The 26,103-nt window shown below is 41.1% G+C and overlaps 2 protein-coding genes across 3 annotated transcripts in view; both read left to right on the top strand.

Annotated features, from left to right (window-relative positions):
* The first annotated feature begins 4,112 nt into the window (after positions 1-4,112).
* On the top strand, positions 4,113-19,473 carry tm4sf18 (transmembrane 4 L six family member 18). Its single transcript, XM_072439415.1, has 4 exons — positions 4,113-4,330; positions 13,649-13,717; positions 15,942-16,084; positions 17,033-19,473. Exons 1-4 carry the CDS (start codon positions 4,151-4,153, stop codon positions 17,229-17,231), a joined length of 591 nt encoding a protein of 196 aa, XP_072295516.1. The 5' UTR covers positions 4,113-4,150; the 3' UTR covers positions 17,232-19,473.
* A 2,136-nt stretch (positions 19,474-21,609) lies between these two features.
* The window catches only part of cp (ceruloplasmin), a 33,238-nt gene continuing 28,744 nt past the window's right edge, over positions 21,610-26,103 (top strand). For both annotated transcript variants that reach the window (XM_072439412.1, XM_072439413.1), the window contains exon 1: positions 21,610-21,810. In XM_072439412.1, coding sequence (XP_072295513.1) covers positions 21,644-21,810 — 167 coding nt within the window. In that variant the 5' untranslated portion in view covers positions 21,610-21,643. The remainder of the gene's footprint in view (positions 21,811-26,103) is intronic.

Consider the following 26,103-nt stretch of genomic DNA (forward strand, 5'->3'; position numbering starts at 1 on the left):
TTTAAGAAAGATAGATATAAAATGATAAAATGACACAAACCGCACCAACGATCAAGGACTTGACAGACATCAGGCAAATGGAAAGACCGACATTTGCTTGTTTAATTTCGCTCTCTGGTCTTGGTTTTGTGTCTGTTCTGTGTTTCAAGTTTTAAACTTGAAAAAGATGATTCATGCTTGTGCCGTTGTGTCGTCCACAGTCATAATCCATTCATAAATGTGTAAAACAGACATTTGCTCTGAATGTGAAAAACACTCTTTCAGAGCTGGACTCACATCACCGCTTCGTCGTCGTCGTGTTTCGACTCTTTCGTCTGAAAAGCTTTTCCACATCCTCCTCAAGACGAACACAAACTCTTTCTTATTGAGACCAGTCACTGCAGATAAATATGATCTGTTTACATTTAGAGATATTTGAAACTGGCATGTAAAAAAGGTTTTTCATCATGTAACGTTTTCATTAATGTAGAGAAATTGCACATATTTGAGACAATCTGAAGAAGAAAGAAATATACAGACTCAGGTTTAATTTCTTGTATCATTTGTTGAACATTTACTGGATATTTTATTTAATGTTTGTTGAGTAAACTACATTTAAAATTGGCAAAATTGGTTGTGTTTGGTCCCGACTCTGGCACCAGCAGGAGGCCGGTCCATGTTAAGTCCTGACTCTGGCACCAGCAGGAGGCCGGTCCATGTTAAGTCCCGACTCTGGCACCAGCAGGAGGCCGGTCCATGTTTAGTCCTGACTCTGGCACCAGCAGGAGGCCGGTCCATGTTTAGTCCTGACTCTGGCACCAGCAGGAGGCTGGTCCATGTTTAGGCAAGGCAAGGCAAGGCAAGTTTATTTGTAGAGCACATTTCATACACAAGGCAATTCAAAGTGCTTCACACAGCAGGAAAAATGCATTCAAATCACAAAGAAATTACAGAAATACAATAAAATTAACTAAATTAAAAAATATCAATCCAACTGATTTTCTAAACTAATAAAATCACAAACAAAAGAGAAGAGTGCAAAGAAAAAATCCCTTCAGTCATATGCACAGCTAAACAAAACTGTTTTTAGCTTAGATTTGAACATTGTCAGAGTAGAAGCCTGTCTCACATCTTCAGGAAGACTGTTCCAGGTTTTAGCTGCATAAAACTGAAACGCAGATTCCCCATGTTTTGTCCTGACTCTGGCACCAGCAGGAGGCCGGTCCCTGAGGTCCTCAGAGTCCGAGATGGTTCATATGGCACTAACATATCCAAGATGTACTTTGGTGCTAGGCCATGGAGAGACTTGTACACAAGCAGAGCTGCTTTAAAGTCTTTTCTCTGAGCCACAGGGAGCCAGTGCAGAGACCTGAGAACAGGACTAATGTGATCATACTTCCTGGTTCTAGTCAGGACCCGAGCAGCAGCGTTCTGGATGTACTGCAGCTGTTTTACAGCTCGTTTGGAGAGGCCAGTGAGCGGGCCGTTACAGTAGTCTAATCTACTGGAGACAAACGCATGGATAAGTCTCTCTAAATCTGGTTTTGACACTATATTTTTGATTTTGGCAATGTTTTTTAGATGGTAAAAAGCTGCTGATGTTATTGATTTGACGTGGCTATTAAAGTTCAAGTCTGAGTCCATTATTACCCCCAGATTTCTAATTTGGTTTGTAGGTTTTAGAGCGAGACTCTGGAGGTGACCGCTAACACTTTCTCTTTGTTTCTGTGGGCCAAAAACGATTATTTCAGTCTTGTCTGAGTTCAGCTGGAGAAAGTTGTTTTGCATCCACAAACTGATCTGTTGGATGCAGTGACAGAGTGAATCTACTGGTCCATAATATTCACCTGCCGACAGTGAAACATAGATCTGAGTGTCGTCTGCATAATAGTAATAGGACACATTTTCACTGCGTATCAACTGACCTAACGGCAGCATGTAGAGGTTGAACAGAAGGGGACCCAGGACTGACCCTTGGGGCACTCCACAGGTCAGGGTCATGTGGTCTGAGACACAGCTACCAATTTCAACAAAGTACTTCCTGTCTTCCAGATAGGACCTTAACCAGTTTAGGGCAGTGCCAGTGATGCCCACCCAGTCCTCTAGTCTCTGTAAGAGGATCCCATGATCGACAGTGTCAAAAGCAGCACTCAGATCTAACAGAATTAAGACTGAGGCTTTGCCCGTGTCAGTGTTCAGGCGGATGTCATTTGTCACCTTGACAAGAGCAGTCTCAGTGCTGTGATGAGGTCTAAAACCTGACTGAAAAACATCAAATGAGTTGTTTATTAAGAGGAAATCTGTGAGCTGTTGGTAAACAACCTTTTCAAGGACTTTGCCCAAAAATGGCAGATTAGAGATGGGCCGGTAATGACTCAGTACTGCGGCATCAAGACTGCTCTTCTTTAGGAGAGGCTTTATGACCGCAGTTTTCAAAGACATTGGGAATGTTCCAGATTGAAGCGACATGTTAACTATGTGAGTGAATGGTGCTAACAAACTGTTCAGCACAGACTTTAGAAATTTGGTGGGTAACACATCAAGGCAGCATGTAGATGAACTCAGACTGGTGATGATCTCATGGACAGTTTTGTCAGTTACTGGTGCAAAGTGAGTTAGCTCTAAGTGTCTTGGTGGTTTTAGGGTAATTTTTTGCATTGTGGGATTTATAGCATTTTTAATGCCCTGAACTTTGTCATTAAAGAATAATGCAAACTCATTACACTTGGATGTGGAAATGAGTTCTAACGGCAGCTGAGCTGGAGGGTTTGTTAATCTGTTTACTGTGGCAAACAGGACACGCGAGTTGTTACTGCAGCTTCCAATTATTTCAGAAAAATATCTTTCCCTAGTTCTACATAAGATTAGGTTGTACATGTTCAGCTTTTCTTTGTAAATCTCTTTTTGAACCTGGAGCTTTGACTTGCGCCATTTCCGTTCGGCCCTGCGGCACTCCCTTTTCTGTGCCCTGACCGAATCATCATTTCTCCACGGCGCCTTCTGCTTATTTTTATTTTATTTTATTTTAGTCCTGACTCTGTCACCAGCAGGAGGCTGGCCCATGTTTAGTCCTGACTCTGGCACCAGCAGGAGGCCGGTCCATGTTTAGTCCTGACTCTGGCACCAGCAGGAGGCCGGTCCATGTTTAGTCCTGACTCTGGGCATCAGCAGGAGGCCGGTCCATGTTTAGTCCTGACACCAGCAGGAGGCCGGTCCATGTTTAGTCCTGACTCTGGCACCAGCAGGAGGCCGGTCCATGTTTAGTCCTGACTCTGGCACCAGCAGGAGGCCGGTCCATGTTTAGTCCTGACTCTGGCACCAGCAGGAGGCCGGTCCATGTTTAGTCCTGACTCTGGCACCAGCAGGAGGCCGGTCCATGTTTAGTCCTGACTCTGACACCAGCAGGAGGCCGGTCCATGTTTAGTCCTGACTCTAGCACCAGCAGCTGCTGATGTAATTGATTTGACGTGGCTGTTAAAGTTATATCACCCCCAGATTTCTAACTTGATTTGTTGGTCTTCTTTAGGAAGTATCTCCCTTCCAAGCATCAAAAATACTCCATTCTGAATTTCCCAGATTCGTAATGTCACAGGTCGAGCTCTGAGATTTTCTGTGCTGTGTTTAAGTCCATAAATCATAACAGAAATCACGATTATTACAACTGCGTGGCTGCATTAGCATTTATCTCAGCTGTTATCCCCTCTGCAGCCAGTAGATGGAGCTCAGAGTTAATTCCTGCTGTGTGAAACGCCAGAGTGTCGTTTTGGGTTTTATAAGTTCTAAATTACATAAAGCACTTTTAAAGGCCAACAACAACAACAACAACAACAACAACAACAACAACAACAACAACAACACCACCACAAAGAATGCCTCATATTTGTCCTTTAAGTTCAGATGGGACAATTCGGTCTTTTCCACTTTGAACGCTCTTATGCCGAGAGAGCAGAATGACCAAAACGCAAAAGGTTGAGAGATTTTTCCTGTAGTTCTCAGTTCCAGGACCTTAAGCTCTTTCTCAGACCCTCCACCCACTGGTCCTCCTCCTCCCCCTGTGCGTTTCCTGTCCGTGCACTGACGGGGGGGCTCCCTCACAAGACCTCCTCCACTCTCTCTCCACTCCCTCTCTTCTCCCCAGTGCTGGTCGACGCTGACTCGCGGCCCCCCAGACATGTGCTGCTCTGTGGGATTCGCGCGCTCCCTCGGCCTGGCCCTGGTGCCCCTGGCCCTGTGCTCTGTCCTGGCCAACCTGCTGCTGCTGTTTCCCATGGGGGACGTCGCCTACGTCCAGCAGGACCGCCTGGCGCAGTATGTCTGGTACTTCGGGGGGCTCGGCGGCGGCGGGGTGCTGGTGAGTGACAGTTGGTTCCATTCCTCGCCGTTTTCATATTCTCAAATCAATGCATTTATAGAGCCGTGACTTCCTTAGATATTGAAACATTTGACTCTTAAAAACATAATTCAAATAGAGATTCACTCAACTACTGTAAAATAAATAAAGTATGGATGAAGTACGTATATTTCGCACACATTCATTGCTCGTTTTGGACATTCTTTTCTGTTATATTGATGTTATACTGTTTTTAAATCGCTTAAATAAAATAGATATATATATTTTGGGTGTAGACAGGGCTGCAACAAACTAAAATGTTAGCTGTCGACGAATCAAATGATTATTTCTCATGTTTTAAAGTACATTTTCCACCAAATAAAAGGTTGAACTATGGAGAGTGGAGTCTTATAGATGGAGAATATTTACGATGAAGTGTATCACTGCAACAGATGATTCTTTTTCGTGACTGTCTTTGTTATAAAAGCTCTTTCCGTACACGTTTTAGAGTCTGTAAGGTCTGGAAAACGATGATCAACAATTGACTCATCACTGTCTTTATTATTTTGACATTTACTTGCTTCACTAAAATGACAGTATACATTTCAGGTTATTACTTCTGTTTATCGCAGTTACAAAGCAGTTTACGCCCTTTTTTGGTGAGAGAATGTGAATGAAAAGTTGCTGTAGACGTCGAGCATCCTGTTCTTCGCAAACTCGTATGACGTCGTCGTTTTCAGGATCTACTCTATATTTTCATTCCTTCTGCACAATCTTGCGTTTTACAATGTTTCACGCTTTACAAAGAAAGGCGGGAAATGGCCGAGCACAATGCTTTGGAGAAGGATGTCCTGCCGCTGTTAAGGCTGACGTAACTTACTGCTGGTAACGGCACCTGTACTGCTCTATGGTGGATTTAAATAACTTCCAACAGTTCCCAAACAAACACAAAAGAACCTTGAAGTGACGAACTGATGACTTAATGGTGACTAATCGCTTGTTTCTGCTTTAACGTGTGATGAATGAGGCGTGTATTTCTTTCACAGTGTGGGATTTACACGGCAATAAAAGGTTAAACGTCAAAAATACTAAATCAAATCAGTTTGGACTTCATATTTAGACAGACATGATATTAAAAATCCAATTAAACGAGGACTCAACCCAGAACTAACCACAGACAGGACAAAATATAGACTACATCAGACTTAAACTGGGCTCAAACGGGGATCAAACGAGTACAAAAAGAAAAAAGACATGGGTGTAAAAGAAGTCCTGCACGTTGCTAGATAATATAGTAGTAATAACACAAATATAATGCTTATGGTTGTGTACAAAATGGTGTCGGACATCTTAAACGTGACGAAATTAAAAGATTGACGCAGTGTAATCCGGAACAAATCACCAACTTTATGTTTATCGGACATAAAGTTGTGGACTTCAGCTCTGCTCGAGGACAAACTCTCTGAGCTCAGTCTTGGACCATCAGCACAGGTGTTCCACAGGGCTGTGTTCTTTCCCCTCCGCTCTTGTCCTCGTACACCAACTGCTCCTCCAGCCACGACTCCGCAAAACCGATCAAGTTTGCAGACGACGCCCGCATTGAGCTCATCTCTGACGGTGATGGGTCAGTGCTGGGAGATGAACCGGCCGGTGACCTGCTGACCTGGAGCTCCACGCTCAGAGGACCTCAGCAGTGGAGCTGATGGAGCAGTTCTACGCGACCATCATGGGGTCCATCCTCGACTCCGCCCTCAGACCACAGCAGACCCTTTTTCACCCTGGACACGGACCATCTGAGCCGCTCCACTCAAGCAGAAGATCAGGTCCATTCAGATCAGAACGTTCCACCACAAGTACACGTTCTTCCCCTCTTGCCTTTACAAGATTGGTGGATTTTTCAACCTTCAACATATAATAACAACGGCTGGGCTATGTTTACCCACACACCGGAGGGTACCTACTTCAAACCTCGCCAAGGGGAAGACTGTTGTTCTTGGGCTAGATACTAAACCCTCAAAAACTCAAAAATTAAAACAATACGAATAACCCAAAAGATGAATCACTGACAACAAAACACTCCTCCCTCAGCGGCGTGTCCATCTTTCTAAATATAATGCATGCAAATCGATCATTCCATAGCATTTCTGAGCATTTGAGAGCGTTCAGTGTGCAGTTTGCAGCTCCATGTCCAGTGACACGCTAACGCCAGTTTATCTTTGCCAGCATCAAAGAACTTTATTATGTAAATGATGTTTAGCGCACACTTCCGGAGTCCCTGTTCGCCCGTCCAGCGCCGCATTCTTGTTTTGTCACAGAGAAACTTCCCTCCCTGCAGCTGTACTTGTTTGTCGTCTGTGAACAAAGGCGATCTGTGTGCGTAATCTGCCCGTTCCACGCCGCAGAGCTAACGACCTTAAGCCCGGGCAGAGTGAGTTGGAGGCGCGTTAGATAATGAATCGAACGCTGTGTGCTTTGAGTGGCAGGAGTTAGATGCAGTGGCAGTAATGTGATGTGTGATTGATGTATTTGTGTTGTTAATGTATGTTTTCTTCATCAGGGCTGAAGTGTGTCTGTTTGTTAGAGCATTGATGTGGCTCGGGACAAAAGCACAAATACATGGGCAAATACAGTCATTGGGGCCAAAATCGGTCTAATAATAATAACAATAAATATAGCCGCAAGCGGCAATGATCGGCCCTCGCCACACCGCCGCCACGCCGCAAGAGGAGGGGGCGCTAACGCGCCCCAATTGTCCTTTTATTACGCCTACTGCTGAATCTGTGACGCTGTCACATCTTCTCCCCTTTGTTTTACCATCAAAAAGCTATTTTATTTTGAATTCTTGGCAAAATGTGCGGCTTTGCCGCACAGACACCGTGACTCTTTGAATGAAAATGTGGATAACTTTTGATGGTCCACCCCTGAAGATGAGTCTCACCAAATTTCAGGTTAATAGGGCTGACGCCCTGGGAGGAGTTTGTGAAAGTCTAAAGTATAAACATGTTCTGGCGATTTCCCCATTGGAATAACATGGAAGGTTTCGGTCATCGTTACGGCAACGCCATAACAATTATGACATGGGTCTCATTGACTTTTTTGATGGGGATGCTAAAATTGAGTTGTGTGTCAAATTTCATATAATTTCGCAAAACTAAACATTTAACCTCCATATAAAATCTGTAGGGGGCGCTGTGGCGCCAAATGAATTTATTTCACTTCAAGTAGGTTTAGGGCAAAGAGTTTAACAACTGATTCTAATTTGACGCAATTCGGACTTTATCTGCGCAAACGGCAGAAATTTTAAATATGGGAGATTTCTGAAATTCTAGCTACAGTTTGCGGCTTCGCCGCACAGAGACCGTGAGAGGTATCAATGTAATTTGGATAACTTTTGATGTCCCACTCCTCAGTAGCATTTTCACCAAATTTCAGCTTTTTAGGGCCAACGCCCTGGGAGGAGTTCGTAAAAGTACGACGTTTGGAAAAACTCCGAAGTCATGTTTAGCCATTTTTGAAGCAATATGGCCGACATTTGGTTGGGCGGACGGCGTTGCCGTAATAATATTTTTTACTTCTCTTGTCACCATCTACCTCGGCGCCAAATTTCATGATTCTAGGATCAGATTTTTTTTGGGTCATTTCCCATCTCTCAATGCATTTTTGGTACATTTGGGGGCGCTGACGCGCCAATTTTTTTTATTTTAGAAAAGGGAAATAGCCAGAATGTAGAGAGGCACGATTTTTAGAGGTGTGAACATTTTTGTGACTTTTCGTCAATGTTCACTGGGTGAAAAATAGGGGGGTTGGTCCCGAGAAGAAGAAGAAGAAAGAATAATATTCCGATGCGAAAACAATGTTTCCCATTTTTCAAATATCATAAACTATACATTTTCGGAAAGCGCTCGCGCTTTCCTACCTCATGGTGTGGGTCCCTGGTCACTGACGGGTACTTTCGTTAATTTTGAGTGGGCTCCGCCCACTTTGTGTTTTTGGCCCTCTATACAGTAATAATGTTCAATTTTTGCATTACATGCTTATATGCACGGAACATGCAAGAGATGGGGAACGTATTCGTGAGCTACTTAGCGCAAATGAGTGCTTTATATGGGGATGACGACCGCTTCGCGGTCGTCATCTCAATGTAAAGTGCTCGTTTAGTGCGCACTTTTGCACGGGCTTCGCCCGTTTACAACGGTAATGTTCCATTTTCCTACTACTAATTAGTATGCACGGGGCGTGCATGAGTGAAGGAGTGCGTTAGTGAGTGTTTGGAAGTGGGCGAGCGCTTCGCGCTCGATTTCGTGCGCACTACGTGCGCACTTTCGCAGCCGTGCTTCGCACGGCCTTACGATATTAATAGGCCTCTCGCCAGCTTGTGGCGCTCGGGCCTAATAATAATTACATAATAAAAAATTTGATAATAACAAAAAAATACATAATAAAAATACATAATAAAAAATGAATACATAATTAAAAAAAACACAATACATAAATGAATAAATAAAAGCATAAAAAATGTTTTTTATGTTTTGTTTTTTAAATTAAAAAAACGTAATAAATAAAAATAAATACACGATAAATAGAACAATTAATAAATAAAATAAATAAAATAAATAAAATAAATAAAATAAATAAAATAAATAAAATAAATAAAATAAATAAAATAAATAAAATAAATAATAGTGCATTTGATTTATAGACATCTTTTGAGACTCTTAATGTCACCTTGAAGACATACAAAAAACAATACAAAAAAACAACAGTTGGAGATGGGCTCCTCCTGACAGGTCGCCCCAGCGGCATTGTGGGTCAAATGTGGGTCAAATATCCCATTGGTAGCCTAACCGTGACCTGAAACACGTGTAACAACATTTAAGACCGTTGTTTTTCATAACTGTGCTCCAATATTTTTATTATACATTTGAAAAATGTGGGGGAAAAAGGGCAGTGAGAGAAAGAGTGAGTGAGTGAGTGAGAGCCAGAGAGACAGAGAACAGGAAATGTCCAAACCAGGACCTCCCGTCACCAAGGGAACAACTCAGAACATGGAAAATGCAGGTGTTTTCTGAGTCTTCTGGTTGTTAGCTCTCCAGACTTCGTGGCATATTCTTGTTTTACGACACTTTGGGTTTTTGTGTTATGTTTTTCATATTTGAGGGAAGTTGTCCAAATGATTTAGTGTCAAAGAGAGATCCTTGGGGAAATCTATCTTTAGTTTTTCCCCTTCTTTTCCCCCTTTTGGTCTCCTCCCTAATGCTCTCTTCTCTCCTCTCCTCCTCCCTTTCCCTTATTCTCTTAATGCTGTACATTCTCTCATCCTCTTCTTTCTCTCCTCTCTTCCTCCACTTTCTTTCTCTTCCTCACCTTCTCCTTGCTTTCTCTCCTTGCCTCCTTCCCCCCTCTCCTCCTTTAGTTTCGTTTCCTTTCCACCTCAACTCCCTCCGTCCCTCTCGTCCTCATCCCCTCGTCCACTCCTTTCCTTCCCTCCTCCATCCCGTCCTTGTCCCCTCTTCTCCTCCCTCCCTCCATCCCTCCCTCTCGTCCTCATCCCCTCGTCCCCTCCTTTCCTTTCCTTCCCTCCTCTTCTCCTCCCTCCCTCTCGTCCTCATCCCCTCGTCCCCTCCTTTCCTTCCCTCCCTCCCGTCCTCGTCCCCTCTTCTCCTCCCTCCCTCCATCCCTCCCTCTCGTCCTCATCCCCTCGTCCCCTCCTTTCCTTCTCCTCCCTCCCTCCCTCCTTCTCGTCCTGTGCTTTATGATGTGGTGGACGCAGACAGGATGTGAGGAGGACATTTTGACCCACTGCCCGGCTGTGCATTTGTTTTGTTCAGTCCATTAGTTTGTGATTGGTTTTCTTCAATTTTCAGACAATATTTTCAACTAGATAATTAGCTAGAGTGTCTGCGTCTCTCCCTCTCTCTCTCCCTCTCTCCCCCTCTCCCTCCCCCTCTCTCCCTCTCTCCCTCTCCCCCTCTACCCCTCCCTCTCTCCCCCCTCTCTCTCTCTCTCTCTCTCTCTCTCTCTCTCTCACTCAGTCACAAAAGTCTATAGATTAAAGCCTATAGAATAAAGCCTAAAGAATAAAGCCTAAAGAATTACGCAGACACTCGTAATGCCCCATTTATTTCACTGGGGAAAAAGTACTAATACTTTTGAAAATGCTGCAAAAAGTACAAGTTGTTCAAATGTCAAAAGTAATAGCATAAGTACTACTGCAAAAGCGATCGTAATGAGGTATAACATGTTGAAATCGGTTGAAGCGTTAAGGAGTTGAAACTGGCTAAATGGAAAATCATGGAAAATATAATAATACAAAATACGTGAAATACAAGAACATATAGTGCCTGCGTGACATCACGCAGACACTCAAATATGAGTTCAATATCATTATGGACGCCCCTTTTTAAATGTTTCAGTTTTTAAACATCAGTGTCTTTCTTTAGAGAAATTCTTTACAATTCTAAAAATACTGTTTAAATACTTCTGCTGGACACAATAGCCCATTGTGCCGTGTCCAAGCGCAGCCGCATTGGAGGTGTCTGGGGAGAGGGTCAGAACACACACTGGTCAGATAATCAGTCGGCACTAAGGCCCCTGCAAAGTCCAGGAAGAACCTGACGCACTGACCCACTGACCAAGAGCCAGTTTTAACACTAAAGTTTTGGTTGAGTTTTGTTTGGGACAATTAGTTCAGTGAAAGTTAAATCTAGGGCGGGGCAGACGAGACTGTGTCTGTCTTAAAGATACAAAACCTCCACATATACGATGGAGGCGTCAACCAGAGAGTCGTGGTCAAAGATAAATACGCTCAGCACAGACGTGAGCAGAGGCAGATGAAGCGCTGACGTCTAGGGACGCTCGAGCATGGGAAAGAATCAATCTAAAAGCGATGTGCCCGTCCCGGAGACGCCTGTCACTATGGCAACGTCAAATAAATATGGGAAAGAGTGTCTGGACTGGCGGATCACTACGCACGGACAAAATATATGATTCATGTCAGCAAAACTGTTAAATTGAATGAATAGAAAGGAAGGGTTTGTGATTTCTGTCATGCCTTTGTGATTTTAATGCATTTTTGAATTTCCTTGTCAACGAATTGTGCACTACAAATAAACTTGCCTTGCCTTATTATTATTACTATGACCCAACTTTTTTCTAATAAATTTTCTGTAAAATTATATGTTGTTTTCTAATTGCTGTATTGTGACCCTGAGTGTTTTGAATAGTTCTTAAAATAACTATTGACTATTATTATTACTTCACAACGTTAAATACGTCCTGTTCAGTTCAAATCTGTTTATTCCAACATCAATCAACATTAACACTATAATATAAACAGAAACACCATCATGTCCACACAAGATAACAACTGAAAAGAGATGATGGCGTTCCTTATCCAAAATGTTCATGTTCACCTACCCCCTGTCTCCGCCCACAGCACTTGAAAAAAACACAACGCTGTAAAAAATAAGAAAAAAACTCGCTTCCAACCGTGTAACGTCACTAAGAGGCTGGGACAGCAGCAGAAGCACGTCCTCGTTCTCGGACACGTTATTATTAGATGCAGACAGCCACGGCAGTCTCATTTTGACCCCGGTATCTGCTGTCGCTGTTCATCTGTACTTCTGTCATTCTGTTATTAGAGCCCACGGCAACGGACAAACCATACCAAACATCTGATCGTTACAGAGTTTAGTTTGGACTCATCAGATGATTGAAACGCCTGTTGTGTACACAGTTATTTGTATTAACTGTGTACTTTGTCTTCCAATAATGAACTAAACATGTTGCCAGGTGTTAGAGTTATCACATAAATGTAATTATTGGGTCATCTGATGATTCTGTTACAGTTTTTCTAGCCGTCCTTCGCAGCCTTTCCCCCCTAAACTCACTGGTTTTGGTTTTGGACATGGTTTTGTTTTTACTCTACACAGGAAACGGCGCTGTCTGTGACCTCGGGGCCGGCCTCCCTGGGTTTGGCCTGAGTTACATTTCCTGTTGCTGGGAGACAGTTTAAATCATTGTAAACTATGTGGAAGGGCAAAAGAAGACAAAGTGGCAAAAGAAAGTTGAATTATGTTGAATGAACAATGTTTTTTCAACATGTCGGTAGTACTTTACAATAACTACACTCAACTTAAAGCGCCCCCTACAGGTTTGATGACTCATTGAAGCACATTTTTCAACTTTATAATTTCACTTCCTGTTTGTAATTGATCACATCACACTAGGAAATTACCCAGCAAACAAATGTCGGGCCAATGTCACAATTTGTCCCCCTTTTTTTTTTACTAAAACAAATATATGAGAGAGACTTTATTTTGTTGAATTCATGTTTAGAGCGTCAAAAAAGTAGTTTCTTTGTGTACATTCTACATAAACCTTGACTGGAATAAGTGTTCCTGGTGTGATGTCACTTCCTGTCATTTTCCACAGATTTGTTGACTTTTCTCCCCAAATACCTGCTCGACTGGTGTAAAACTATAATTTAAATGTACAACAGGTATAAATACACCAAATAAAGTCAGAAAATCGTAAAAACCTGTCATATGTCACTTCAACCTTAATTAAGTAGTTACTGAGCCTGAATCATGCTTAATAAACTATTTGTTCATTATGAATTGGGTCTTTGTTTAAGCTTTTTTAAGGCAAATTAAGGTGTAGTTTTTATAAAGAGTCATTACATTTCAGTTAGTTGTTTCCTTCAGTGTGATTTTGAATGTCTCAAACACATTATTATTATGACTGTTTCCGTATTACACATGGGTTATGACACATGGTTATTACACATGGGTTATTACACATGGGTTATGACACATGGTTATTATACATGGGTTATTACACATGGGTTATGACACATGGTTATTACACATGGGTTATTACACATGTGTTATGACACATGGTTATTACACATGGGTTATGACACATGGTTATTACACATGGGTTATTACACATGGGTTATGACACATGGTTATTACACATGGGTTATTACACATGTGTTATGACACATGGTTATTACACATGGGTTATGACACATGGTTATTACACATGGGTTATTACACATGGGTTATGACACATGGTTATTATACATGGGTTATGACACATGGTTATTACACATGGGTTATTACACAAGGGTTATGACACATGGTTATTATACATGGGTTATTACACATGGGTTATGACACATGGTTATTACACATGGGTTATTACACATGGGTTATGACACATGGTTATTACACATGGGTTATTACATATGGGTTATGACACATGGTTATTACACATGTGTTATGACACATGGTTATTACACATGGGTTCTTAGGTGTTTGTGTGTTTGTGTTGCAGATGCTGGTGCCCGCTGTGGTCTTCAGCACTTTGGGCAAGTGCGGCTGCTGCTGGAACGAGAGCCTCATGGTGAGAGACGCCACAAAACACCAAAGTACAACCACAAAACTGTTACAAACAAGGAAGGTTTGATTGTACAGACACTGAAAAGGCTTAACTTCACTTTCTCTTATGTATTATTATAGTACACATATACATACATATACATATATTCTAGTTATTTATTCATTTATTCTAGTTATTTATTCATTATTATAGTTATTTATTCATTATTATAGTTATTTATTCATTATTATTAGTTATTCATGTATTATAGCTATTTATTCATTATTGTAGTTATTTATACATTTATTATAGTTATTTATTCATTATTAAGTTATTTGTTCATTTATTATAGTTATTGCTTGTTCTGTTCGTTCTGTTCATTCCGCTCGTTCCGCTCATTCTGCTTGTTCTGCTCGTTCTGTTCGTTCTGCTCGTTCTCGTTCTGCTCATTCTGTTCGTTTTGCTCGTTCTGCTCATTCTCATTCTGTTCGTTCTGTTCGTTTTGGTCGTTCTGTTCGTTCTCTTCGTTCTGCCCGTTCTCTCTCATTCCCCGCTCAGACTAAAGCCTCATCAGTGTTTCGGAGCTGAATAATAATCCTCTTTTTGAACAGGCCGCTCTTTGTTTGGTCACAGAGTCCAGCTGCAGGAGCTGAGTGTCGCCTCTGTCCCGCCTCTGTCCCGTCCAAACACCTCACTCTGTCCCGCCCAAACACCGCACTCTGTCCCGTCCAAACACTGCACTCTGTCCCGCCCAACACCTCACTCTGTCCCGCCCAAACACCGCACTCTGTCCCGCCCAAACACCGCACTCTGTCCCTCCCAACACTGCACTCTGTCCCTCCCAACACTGCACTCTGTCCCGTCCAAACACCGCACTCTGTCCCGCCCAACACCGCACTCTGTCCCGCCCAAACACCGCACTCTGTCCCGCCCAACACCGCACTCTGTCCCGCCCAAACACCGCACTCTGTCCCGCCCAACACTGCACTCTGTCCCGCCCAAACACCGCACTCTGTCCCGCCCAAACACCGCACTCTGTCCCGCCCAACACCGCACTCTGTCCCGCCCGAACACTGCACTCTGTCCCGCCCAAACACCGCACTCTGTCCCGCCCAAACACCTCACTCTGTCCCGCCCAACACCGCACTCTGTCCCGTCCAAACACCGCACTCTGTCCCGCCCAAACACCGCCCTCTGTCCCGCCCAAACATCACCCTCTGTCCCGCCCTAACACCGCACTCTGATTTAGTCACATTTAAACGGTCGATCCCTGTCAAGTTGTTTGGCCCTTTCAAAGCTCAGAAATACTGTCTCGTGTCTCAGGTGTGTGTGTTGTGTCACAGATATGTGTGTTGTGTCACAGATGTGTGTGTCTCAGTTGTGTGTATTGTGTCACAGATATGTGTGTTGTGTCACAGATGTGTGTGTCTCAGTTGTGTGTCTTGTGTCACAGTTGTGTGTGTTGTGTCACAGTTGTGTGTGTTGTGTCACAGATGTGTGTATTGTGTCACAGATGTGTGTGTCTCAGTTGTGTGTCTTGTGTCTCAGTTGTGTGTCTTGTGTCACAGTTGTGTGTGTTGTGTCACAGATGTGTGTATTGTGTCACAGATGTGTGTGTCTCAGTTGTGTGTCTTGTGTCTCAGTTGTGTGTGTTGTGTCACAGATGTGTGTATTGTGTCACAGATGTGTGTGTCTCAGTTGTGTGTCTTGTGTCACAGTTGTGTGTGTTGTGTCACAGTTGTGTGTGTTGTGTCACAGATGTGTGTATTGTGTCACAGATGTGTGTGTCTCAGTTGTGTGTCTTGTGTCTCAGTTGTGTGTCTTGTGTCACAGTTGTGTGTGTTGTGTCACAGATGTGTGTATTGTGTCACAGATGTGTGTGTCTCAGTTGTGTGTCTTGTGTCTCAGTTGTGTGTGTTGTGTCACAGATGTGTGTATTGTGTCACAGATGTGTGTGTCTCAGTTGTGTGTCTTGTGTCACAGTTGTGTGTGTTGTGTCACAGTTGTGTGTCTTGTGTCACAGATGTGTGTCTTGTGTCACAGATGTGTGGGTCTCAGTTGTGTGTCTTGTGTCACAGTTGTGTGTGTTGTGTCACAGATGTGTGTCTTGTGTCACAGATGTGTGGGTCTCAGTTGTGTGTCTTGTGTCACAGATGTGTGTATTGTGTCACAGATGTGTGTGTCTCAGTTGTGTGTCTTGTGTCTCAGTTGTGTGTCTTGTGTCACAGATGTGTGTCTTGTGTCACAGATGTGTGGGTCGGTGCTGGCGGCTGTGGTCGGGCTCCTTGGTTCCTCTTACTCATTTGTGGTCTCGGGCTTTGCTCTGGTTCAGGGGCCGCAGTGTTTCACTGTGATGGGATGGACTTATCCTTTTGACGACCAGAACGCCAGGTAACCATGGAAACACACGCTTCATTCAGCTGATAATACTTTATACACTTTATACTTTGCATACTTTATACACTTTATATTTTATATGCTTTATACTTTATATGCTTTATACTTTATATACTTTATACTTTATATACTTTATACACTTTATACTTTATATGCTTTATACTTTATATGCTTTATACTTTATATACTTTATACTTTATATACTTTATACTTTATATACTTTATACATAGAGGTTATGTCCATGGAGCTATACTTCATATACCTTATACTTTATATGCTTTATACTTTATACTTTATATACTTTATACATGGAGGTTATGTCCATGGAGCTATACTTCAGATACCTTATACCTTATACTTTATATGCTTTATACTTTATACTTTATATACTTTATACATGGAGGTTATGTCCATGGAGCTATTGTCTCCATGAAACTTACTTAAGAGCAGAGTTGTTTATTCGGTCAGGACACGTTCATGAACACATGATGTAAACACACGTCTCTCGTTCACACTTGGACACTAGAGGCAAAGAGAGAAGTGTCTTGCCCAAGAGTTACCGACGGTGTTTACTAGCGCCCCCCCCCCCCCCCCTGTGGCATTCCAGCGGTCTTCCATCCAAGTACCAACCAGAGATGTGACGGGATCAGGCTTTGACACGTTGGCGTTGGCAACAGCAGGGGGAGATAAAGGACACTTTTCCAGTTCACTTCAGAAGGATCCTCTGGCCTTTTCTTAACCCAGTCCTTTGTGTCCACAGTCTGAAGTGTGTAGCTGCTACTTTAAGAGCTGGTCTTCATGTCTGTGGGAGAATAAATTACCTTTGAAGTCCAAGATAAATCCATAGATAAAAGTTGATGAAATGAAGTAATAAAACACTTTAGAGGTTGTTTCCAGGTGAAAGCTCATGTGCTCTCGTGACACGCTCTCGTGTGTTTCAGGTACGTCCTGGAGCCGGAGACGTGGTCGCAGTGTCTTCAGCCCGTGAACATCGTGGAGTGGAACGTGACCCTGCTGAGCGTGCTCCTGGGCCTGTCCGTCCTGGAGTTCATCATCTGCCTGTGTCAGCTCGGTAACGGTTTGGTGAACGCCGTGTGCCGGCCTTGCTGCTACAAACAGGAGTACAGCCTCAACGCGTAGGACCACGCCCTCTCTGGCCACGCCTTCTCTGGCTTTTTACTGCAGTACTTTACGATGACCGAAGTTGGCGCCGCGTCTACGTCCGGGCTGGACTCTGGTCGTGGGTTCCGGCGTCACCGTTCCACTCTAATGTTCCAGAAGATAAATTCCCATTCATTTTTCCTGCAGATCCTTTGAAATTAACAGTTTAAAAGCAATCTGGGGCTAAACGAGTTACAGTTTGTCTCTTGTTCCGTGTAGATGTGTAAATGTTTTATTCTGTGAACTGTAGATGATGCACTTTGCCCCAGGTCGGCCTCGGAAAATAGCGCTCGATCTCAGCGCGTTCTGTTTAAATAAAGGTTAATAAATACGTAATGAGCAGAGATAGGCAGCTATTTTTGCTATGATTTCCTCAAAATATCCTTATAATTCTGCATCTTTTTCAGTTATGTCAATTTGCGTCTAAATGTGAAGTTTTAACTGAATCCTAAACATTAAAACATCGATCAATAATCGAAATGCTTGTAACTGTAAAGCAGGATAATCAATAAACCCTTTTGTAAATGTATTTTTAAAAGTATTGTTAAAAAATACACTGTACAATGAAATACTTTATGACTTTCAACAGCTCAAATCTGATTTCACAACTCGCAACCCCCCAAAAAATAATAAATGAAATGAATAAAATTAAATAAATTAAAATAAATAAAATAAATGATATAAATACATACATACATGAATAATAGAAAAATTTGCCTTTAAATGATTGTTCTTTCGTCACATTTTCACATGTTTCTGAACGGTATAAACATTAAGACACACACATTTCAAGTTTTAAATGAGTTTCAGAATCACTTTTATTCATCCTCAAAGGGAATTATTTTTGTTACAGACGACAGCCGACCAGCAGAAGAAATAGAGTTATCAACAAACAAAAAAGAAAGAGCTCAAATTAAACATCACAGTGAAAATTGAATACGATAAATGTGTTTTTGTGAGAGTCTAGAACAACCTCCTGCAAAAGTGTCAAAACAACAACTCTGAACCGCTTTAAACTCTTCATCTTTACATTTTAAAACATTTGTCTTGTAAAAATGAATGGTAAATTTACTTCCAGGACTAAGGCCTTAGTTATTTTATTACTTGATTTACGGATCCGCCGCACTTAGATTATTGATTTATACAATATAAATAAAATAAATTATTATATTTTTAAATGTAAAAAGTGGTATTAAGTCAAAAGATAAGAGCGCGTGAAGCAATTTCTCGCCAAACTCCTGCGGGAGTCATTTATTTTGGAAAGCATTGTAGTGACGGAGCGGCGCCGTCCCTGCGCGCGGCCCCGGCGCGGCCCCGTTTCCCTGCTGCTGCGCGCCTTTATATCGCAAATACACATTTTAAACCCGTTTACCACATTTTCTTCAGCGCGTTTTGCCGTGACTGGGTGGGTGGGGGACGGTGCACACTTAAGCATCAGTTCTGTCTGTCTAAAACACGCTAAATCTACTGTTATACGCTCCTGCGTGCCGCGTCTCCCCCCCCCACTCCTCACGTGGTGAATTTTGGGCAAACCCGGAAGAAAACATCTTTTGAAATTGAAATTATATTTATATTTATATTTCGTCCGCCTGTGCAATATATTTCATTTAAAAATCCATAAACCAAGTAATAAAATAACTGCGGCCTAAGGCGGGACTTTTAGCTCCAGCAGGGCGGAGTTTAGTTCAGTTAAAATAAAAAATGACAATTTAAACAGTCGATGTAAGTTAAAGTGTCTAAACACACTTTTTAAATACATTTTCTAGAATCAAACAACGAGTTGATTGAAGTTTGTGATCGCGGACAAAAAAATTTTTTTTTCATTTTATGCACAAGAGAAAGAGTAAAGTCGGATGGTCGTCGTTTTAAACTTTATATCTTTTAAATCCTATTCCAAACGATTAGACTAGACTATGAATGATAAAAAACACAATTTAAAATGTGAAAAAGATGTTCCTGGTTTGGAACTTGTCTATTGTTTTTAGTTAAAATATTGTGTATTTGTTGTCGCGTTGTACAGTAGAACGTTGTTTTAATTGTTGAATTGTCGTGGCGCAGATCCAGATTACGTTTGGTTTCAGGTCTTTTAACGTTTGTTTCATGTCAGTTGTTATTTTGTGTCTTTGAGAGACGGTAGACGTTTTGTATACTGTAAGCACATACTGTATTTTTATATCCTCCATTTGTGTTTCAGTGAATTAAAAACACTTTATTTCTTTGACCATTGTTGTTGTTTTTTTACTAAGACATATCTTATTTATATTTATTTACTTTATCTATTTTTCACATTTTTAAAGAATATTGAAAAAAGAAAAAAACACTTTATTTCTTTAATTTTTTTTGATTTTTTTAATTAAGACATATTTTATTTTATTTACATTTATTTATTTTTTCAGATTTTTAAAGAACATTGAAAAAACTAAAAACTTAAATTAAGACATATTTGATTTATTCATATTTATTTAGGGAATTAATAAACAACAAACAAATAATTATTAAAATATTATTTTGATTTTCAAAATAAATTTATAATAGAATTTAGGTGTAAAAATTGCCAAAACGTTCCATATTAATAGGGATAAGACAAATAAATCTGAAAATGGATAAAGCCAGGTTTAAATGTCTTACTTTTATTGTCATCTCACGCACAAAAAACACATTTCTATTTAGGATTTGAATAAAACTTGATTTGACAGAAAATGTTCTCATTTATTTGAGTAAAAACTTTACTAAATCAGGTTTAAATCAGTACAAGATTGTAAAGTTTGGGAGGTAAATAAAATAAATAAATAAAATATGTTTTCTGTCTTACCTTAACATTTAAACAATAATAATACAAATCAAAAATCTAAATATGACTTTTACAGGGTCAAACGCCTTCAAAACACATATATTGTTGACGCTACACTAGAATAAGATAAATTGTTGACTCGACACTAAAATATGACAAGGAAAAAGAGTGAAATGAGCAGCAGAGAAAAAATAGAAAAAGCTGCTGTTGTGTAACGTGTCCAGACTCACTGACACGGGAGTTTCCAATGTCATGTTTATTTAGAGCAAACTCACAGTGAACTCTGGACCTGCACCCATCCGAATCACTCTGTTATTCCTCTTTAACTTTCATTTAAATCATTACATCCCAAATGATAAAGTAGATATTGCTCTGAAGTCGAACAATACTTCCACCAAATACATCTGGACCCTGCTTGAAGTGCATATTACAGGTTCCCATGTTCTTATTATTATTATTATTATTATTATCTTTTGTTTGTGATTTTATTAGTTTAGAAAATCAGTTGGATTGATAATTTTTAATTTAGTTAATTTTATTGTATTTCTGTAATTTCTTTGTGATTTGAATGTATTTTTCCTGCTGTGTGAAGCACTTTGAATTGCCTTGTGTATGAAATGTGCTCTACAAATAAACTTGCCTTGCCTTGCCTATGATTATTATGACTTAGATTAATGGAATTGAACCTGTGGTAAATATTTATTACACATTTACATAAGTCAAGTGGCAGTTTGTGAAGAAAATTTAAAAATAAAAGTTATAATATCATCCATGACCTTGTAAAATATCTTTATTATATTGCAATGTAATAAATAAGTCACAAACGACATAACTTTACTTCCTTATCGTCCTCAGGTTTATTATGTCTGAAGAAAGCAAACAGGAAGCTCAATACATTACACTACATGATGTTATTAATGAGCGATTGAATATGTTTTCTTTCATTATTACAGGTTTTTGTTCTTGCATTTGTGGTTTAACTCATTCAACTGTCAACAAGGATGTTATTTATGTTCCAATGTAGATAAAAACAACTCAAGATACATAAATAAAAATTAATAAATCACTTCAAAACCAAGGCTACAGATAAATATCTTATAAACAGCACCAAATTAGACTTTTTGCTCAACAGTTGTAGCATCTTTAAAGAGGGAATATTAAAGAATCTGCCATTTCAAAGAAGGTTTTTACAACAAAATCGAGTCTGAATCGTTGTTACGGCGACGCACATTGTCTCATCTTTCTCGTAAACACATTCTGAAACGTCCAAAGTTAACCGTGGGCTGTTTTTTAATTCAAACCCGGGTGTGAAATGTGGAGTCTTTACGTAACTCTGGGTCTCATTCTGTCCTGCGATTGGTCTGTTTATGCTTGTACCCGGTCAGTGACCCGCGTGTCCTCGCCGTCTGCTGCCGTGACCTGGACTCGTATAAAAGCGGTCTGGACTCGGACTGCGGTGGTCAGACCTCGCTCGGATCTCGCTCAGACCTCTCTTAGACCTCTCTCGGACCTCTCTCGGACCTCTCTCGGACCTCTCTCGAACCTCTCTCGGACCGTCCTCACGATCGTCTCATTTTCGCTCGTTCGTCGGTGGTTGAACATGTCGGCCCCGGCGCTGCTGTTGGTGCGGCTGGCGCTGCTTGGCTGCGCGGCGCTCCACGTGTCGGCCGTGACCAGGACGTACTTCCTGCGGATCGAGGAGACGTCGTGGAACTACGCGCCGAGCGGCATGAACGTCGTCCAGAACCGCACGCTGCCCGAGGACGAGTGAGTCCGGCGCGGCGTTTCATTTGTGCCATTTTGAACGTCGGCGTCAGAAGGACACGGTTTGGGGCCCGACCTTGACCTTTTGGTGTGACATGTTGACCTTTATCTCTCTGAGCAGTTTTGATCTCAGTCTGAATATTAAGAGAACTTTATTTTTCATTTCGATTACACTGATTATAATTATGTTTCCCTTCTTTCTTATGCCAGAGCCGGGCCCATTTTGTTGTGTTCCTCATGTTTATTCTCAAGTACCGTTTATTTTTAACTACTGTACTTTCTGGTGTACTATTGGAACAATTCTTATCGTCACAAAATGTTTTCCGTTTTGATAGTTTTGGCCGGGGTGCGACTTACTACTAAGTTATATTTATACTCATACTATTATAATATACATATTACTGTATTTTCCAAACTATAAGTCGCACCGGAGTATAAGTCGCACCTGCCAAAGAATGGATAATAGAGAAGAAAAAAACATATATAAGTCGCACTGGAGTATGAAATGCAGTTGCAAGTGTGAAAATAACAAATAATATCAAATATAAGTCGCTCCGGAGTATAAGTATAAGTATGAGTCGCACCCTGGCCAAAACTATGAAAAAAGGTGCGACTTATAGTCCGGAAAATACGGTATTTGTTATTTTCACACTTCTCACACTTTCACACGCGACTGCATTTCATACTCCTGTGCAAGTTGTATATGTTTTTTTCTACTCTATTATGCATTTTTTGGCTGAGTTGTATGTCCTGTAGTATGAGCTGTAGTATGTGCTGTAGTATGTGCTGTAGTATGAGCTGTAGTATGTGCTGTAGTATGTGCTGTAGTATGAGCTGTAGTATTAGCTGTAGTATGAGCTGTAGTATGTGCTGTAGTATGAGCTGTAGTATGTGCTGTAGTATGAGCTGTAGTATGTGCTGTAGTATGTGCTGTAGTATGAGCTGTAGTATGTGCTGTAGTATGAGCTGTAGTATGTGCTGTAGTATGTGCTGTAGTATGAGCTGTAGTATGAGCTGTAGTATGTGCTGTAGTATGAGCTGTAGTATGTGCTGTAGTATGTGCTGTAGTATGAGCTGTAGTATGTGCTGTAGTATGAGCTGTAGTATGTGCTGTAGTATGTGCTGTAGTATGTGCTGTAGTATTAGCTGTAGTAGGTACTGTAGTATGTGCTGTAGTATGAGCTGTAGTATGAGCTGTAGTATGTGCTGTAGTATGAGCTGTAGTATGAGCTGTAGTATGTGCTGTAGTATTAGCTGTAGTATGTGCTGTAGTATGAGCTGTAGTATGAGCTGTAGTATGTGCTGTAGTATGAGCTGTAGTATGAGCTGTAGTATGTGCTGTAGTATTAGCTGTAGTATGTGCTGTAGTATGACTTGTAGTATGAGCTGTAGTATGTGCTGTAGTATGTGCTGTAGTATGAGCTGTAGTATGAGCTGTAGTATATGCTGTAGTATGAGCTGTAGTATGAGCTGTAGTATGTGCTGTAGTATGAGCTGTAGTATGTGCTGTAGTATGAGCTGTAGTATGAGCTGTAGTATGAGCTGTAGTATGTGCTGTAGTATGAGCTGTAGTATGAGCTGTAGTATGTGCTGTAGTATGAGCTGTAGTATGAGCTGTAGTATGTGCTGTAGTATTAGCTGTAGTATGTGCTGTAGTATGACTTGTAGTATGTGCTGTAGTATATGCTGTAGTATGTGCTGTAGTATTAGCTGTAGTATGTGCTGTAGTATGACTTGTAGTATGTGCTGTAGTATGAGCTGTAGTATGTGCTGTAGTATGAGCTGTAGTATGTGCTGTAGTATGTGCTGTAGTATGAGCTGTAGTAAGTGCTGTAGTATGAGCTGTAGTATGACTTGTAGTATGAGCTGTAGTATGTGCTGTAGTATGAGCTGTAGTATGTGCTGCAGTATGTGCTGTAGTATGAGCTGTAGTATGAGCTGTAGTATGTGCTGTAGTATTAGCTGTAGTAAGTGCTGTAGTATGACTTGTAGTATGTGCTGTAGTATGACTTGTAGTATGTGCTGTAGTATGTGCTGTAGTATGACTTGTAGTATGAGCTGTAGTATGTGCTGTAGTATGTGCTGTAGTATGACTTGTAGTATGTGCTGTAGTATGAGCTGTATTATGAGCTGTAGTATGTGCTGTAGTATGAGCTGTAGTATGAGCTGTAGTATGTGCTGTAGTATGAGCTGTAGTATGTGCTGTAGTATGTGCTGTAGTATGTGCTGTAGTATTAGCTGTAGTAGGTACTGTAGTATGAGCTGTAGTATGAGCTGTAGTATGTGCTGTAGTATTAGCTGTAGTAAGTGCTGTAGTATGACTTGTAGTATGTGCTGTAGTATGACTTGTAGTATGTGCTGTAGTATGTGCTGTAGTATGACTTGTAGTGTGACTTGTAGTATGTGCTGTAGTATGTGCTGTAGTATGACTTGTAGTAAGTGCTGTAGTATGACTTGTAGTATGTGCTGTAGTATGACTTGTAGTATGAGCTGTAGTATGTGCTGTAGTATGAGCTGTAGTATGTGCTGTAGTATGTGCTGTAGTATGTGCTGTAGTATTAGCTGTAGTAGGTACTGTAGTATGAGCTGTAGTATGAGCTGTAGTATATGCTGTAGTATGAGCTGTAGTATGAGCTGTAGTATGAGCTGTAGTATGTGCTGTATTATGAGCTGTAGTATGTGCTGTAGTATGAGCTGTAGTATGAGCTGTAGTATGTGCTGTAGTATGAGCTGTAGTATGTGCTGTAGTATGAGCTGTAGTAAGTGCTGTAGTATGAGCTGTAGTATGAGCTGTAGTATGTGCTGTAGTATGTGCTGTAGTATGAGCTGTAGTATGTGCTGTAGTATGAGCTGTAGTATGTGCTGTAGTATGTGCTGTAGTATGAGCTGTAGTATGTGCTGTAGTATGAGCTGTAGTATGAGCTGTAGTATGAGCTGTAGTATGTGCTGTAGTATGTGCTGTAGTATGAGCTGTAGTATGAGCTGTAGTATGTGCTGTAGTATGAGCTGTAGTATGTGCTGTAGTATGAGCTGTAGTATGAGCTGTAGTATGTGCTGTAGTATGAGCTGTAGTATGAGCTGTAGTATGTGCTGTAGTATTAGCTGTAGTATGTGCTGTAGTATGTGCTGTAGTATGTGCTGTAGTATGAGCTGTAGTATTAGCTGTAGTATGTGCTGTAGTATGTGTTGTAGTATTAGCTGTAGTATGTGCTGTAGTATGTGCTGTAGTATGTGCTGTAGTATGAGCTGTAGTATAAGCTGTAGTATGAGCTGTAGTATGAGCTGTAGTATGTGCTGTAGTATGAGCTGTAGTATGTGCTGTAGTATGAGCTGTAGTATGAGCTGTAGTATGTGCTGTAGTATGTGCTGTAGTATTAGCTGTAGTATGTGCTGTAGTATGTGCTGTAGTATGAGCTGTAGTATGAGCTGTAGTATGTGCTGTAGTATTAGCTGTAGTATGTGCTGTAGTATGAGCTGTAGTATGAGCTGTAGTATGTGCTGTAGTATGAGCTGTAGTATGAGCTGTAGTATGTGCTGTAGTATTAGCTGTAGTATGTGCTGTAGTATGACTTGTAGTATGAGCTGTAGTATGTGCTGTAGTATGTGCTGTAGTATGAGCTGTAGTATGAGCTGTAGTATGTGCTGTAGTATGAGCTGTAGTATGAGCTGTAGTATGTGCTGTAGTATGAGCTGTAGTATGTGCTGTAGTATGAGCTGTAGTATGAGCTGTAGTATGAGCTGTAGTATGTGCTGTAGTATGAGCTGTAGTATGAGCTGTAGTATGTGCTGTAGTATGAGCTGTAGTATGAGCTGTAGTATGTGCTGTAGTATTAGCTGTAGTATGTGCTGTAGTATGACTTGTAGTATGTACTGTAGTATGTGCTGTAGTATGTGCTGTAGTATTAGCTGTAGTATGTGCTGTAGTATGACTTGTAGTATGTGCTGTAGTATGTGCTGTAGTATGAGCTGTAGTAAGTGCTGTAGTATGAGCTGTAGTATGACTTGTAGTATGAGCTGTAGTATGTGCTGTAGTATGAGCTGTAGTATGTGCTGTAGTATGAGCTGTAGTATGTGCTGTAGTATGTGCTGTAGTATGAGCTGTAGTAAGTGCTGTAGTATGAGCTGTAGTATGACTTGTAGTATGAGCTGTAGTATGTGCTGTAGTATGAGCTGTAGTATGTGCTGCAGTATGTGCTGTAGTATGAGCTGTAGTATGAGCTGCAGTATGTGCTGTAGTATTAGCTGTAGTAAGTGCTGTAGTATGACTTGTAGTATGTGCTGTAGTATGACTTGTAG

Source organism: Eucyclogobius newberryi, unplaced genomic scaffold (genome assembly GCF_026437365.1).
Source record: "Eucyclogobius newberryi isolate DKJ021-1_F unplaced genomic scaffold, fEucNew1.0.hap1 SCAF_9, whole genome shotgun sequence".
NCBI lineage: Eukaryota > Metazoa > Chordata > Actinopteri > Gobiiformes > Gobiidae > Eucyclogobius > Eucyclogobius newberryi.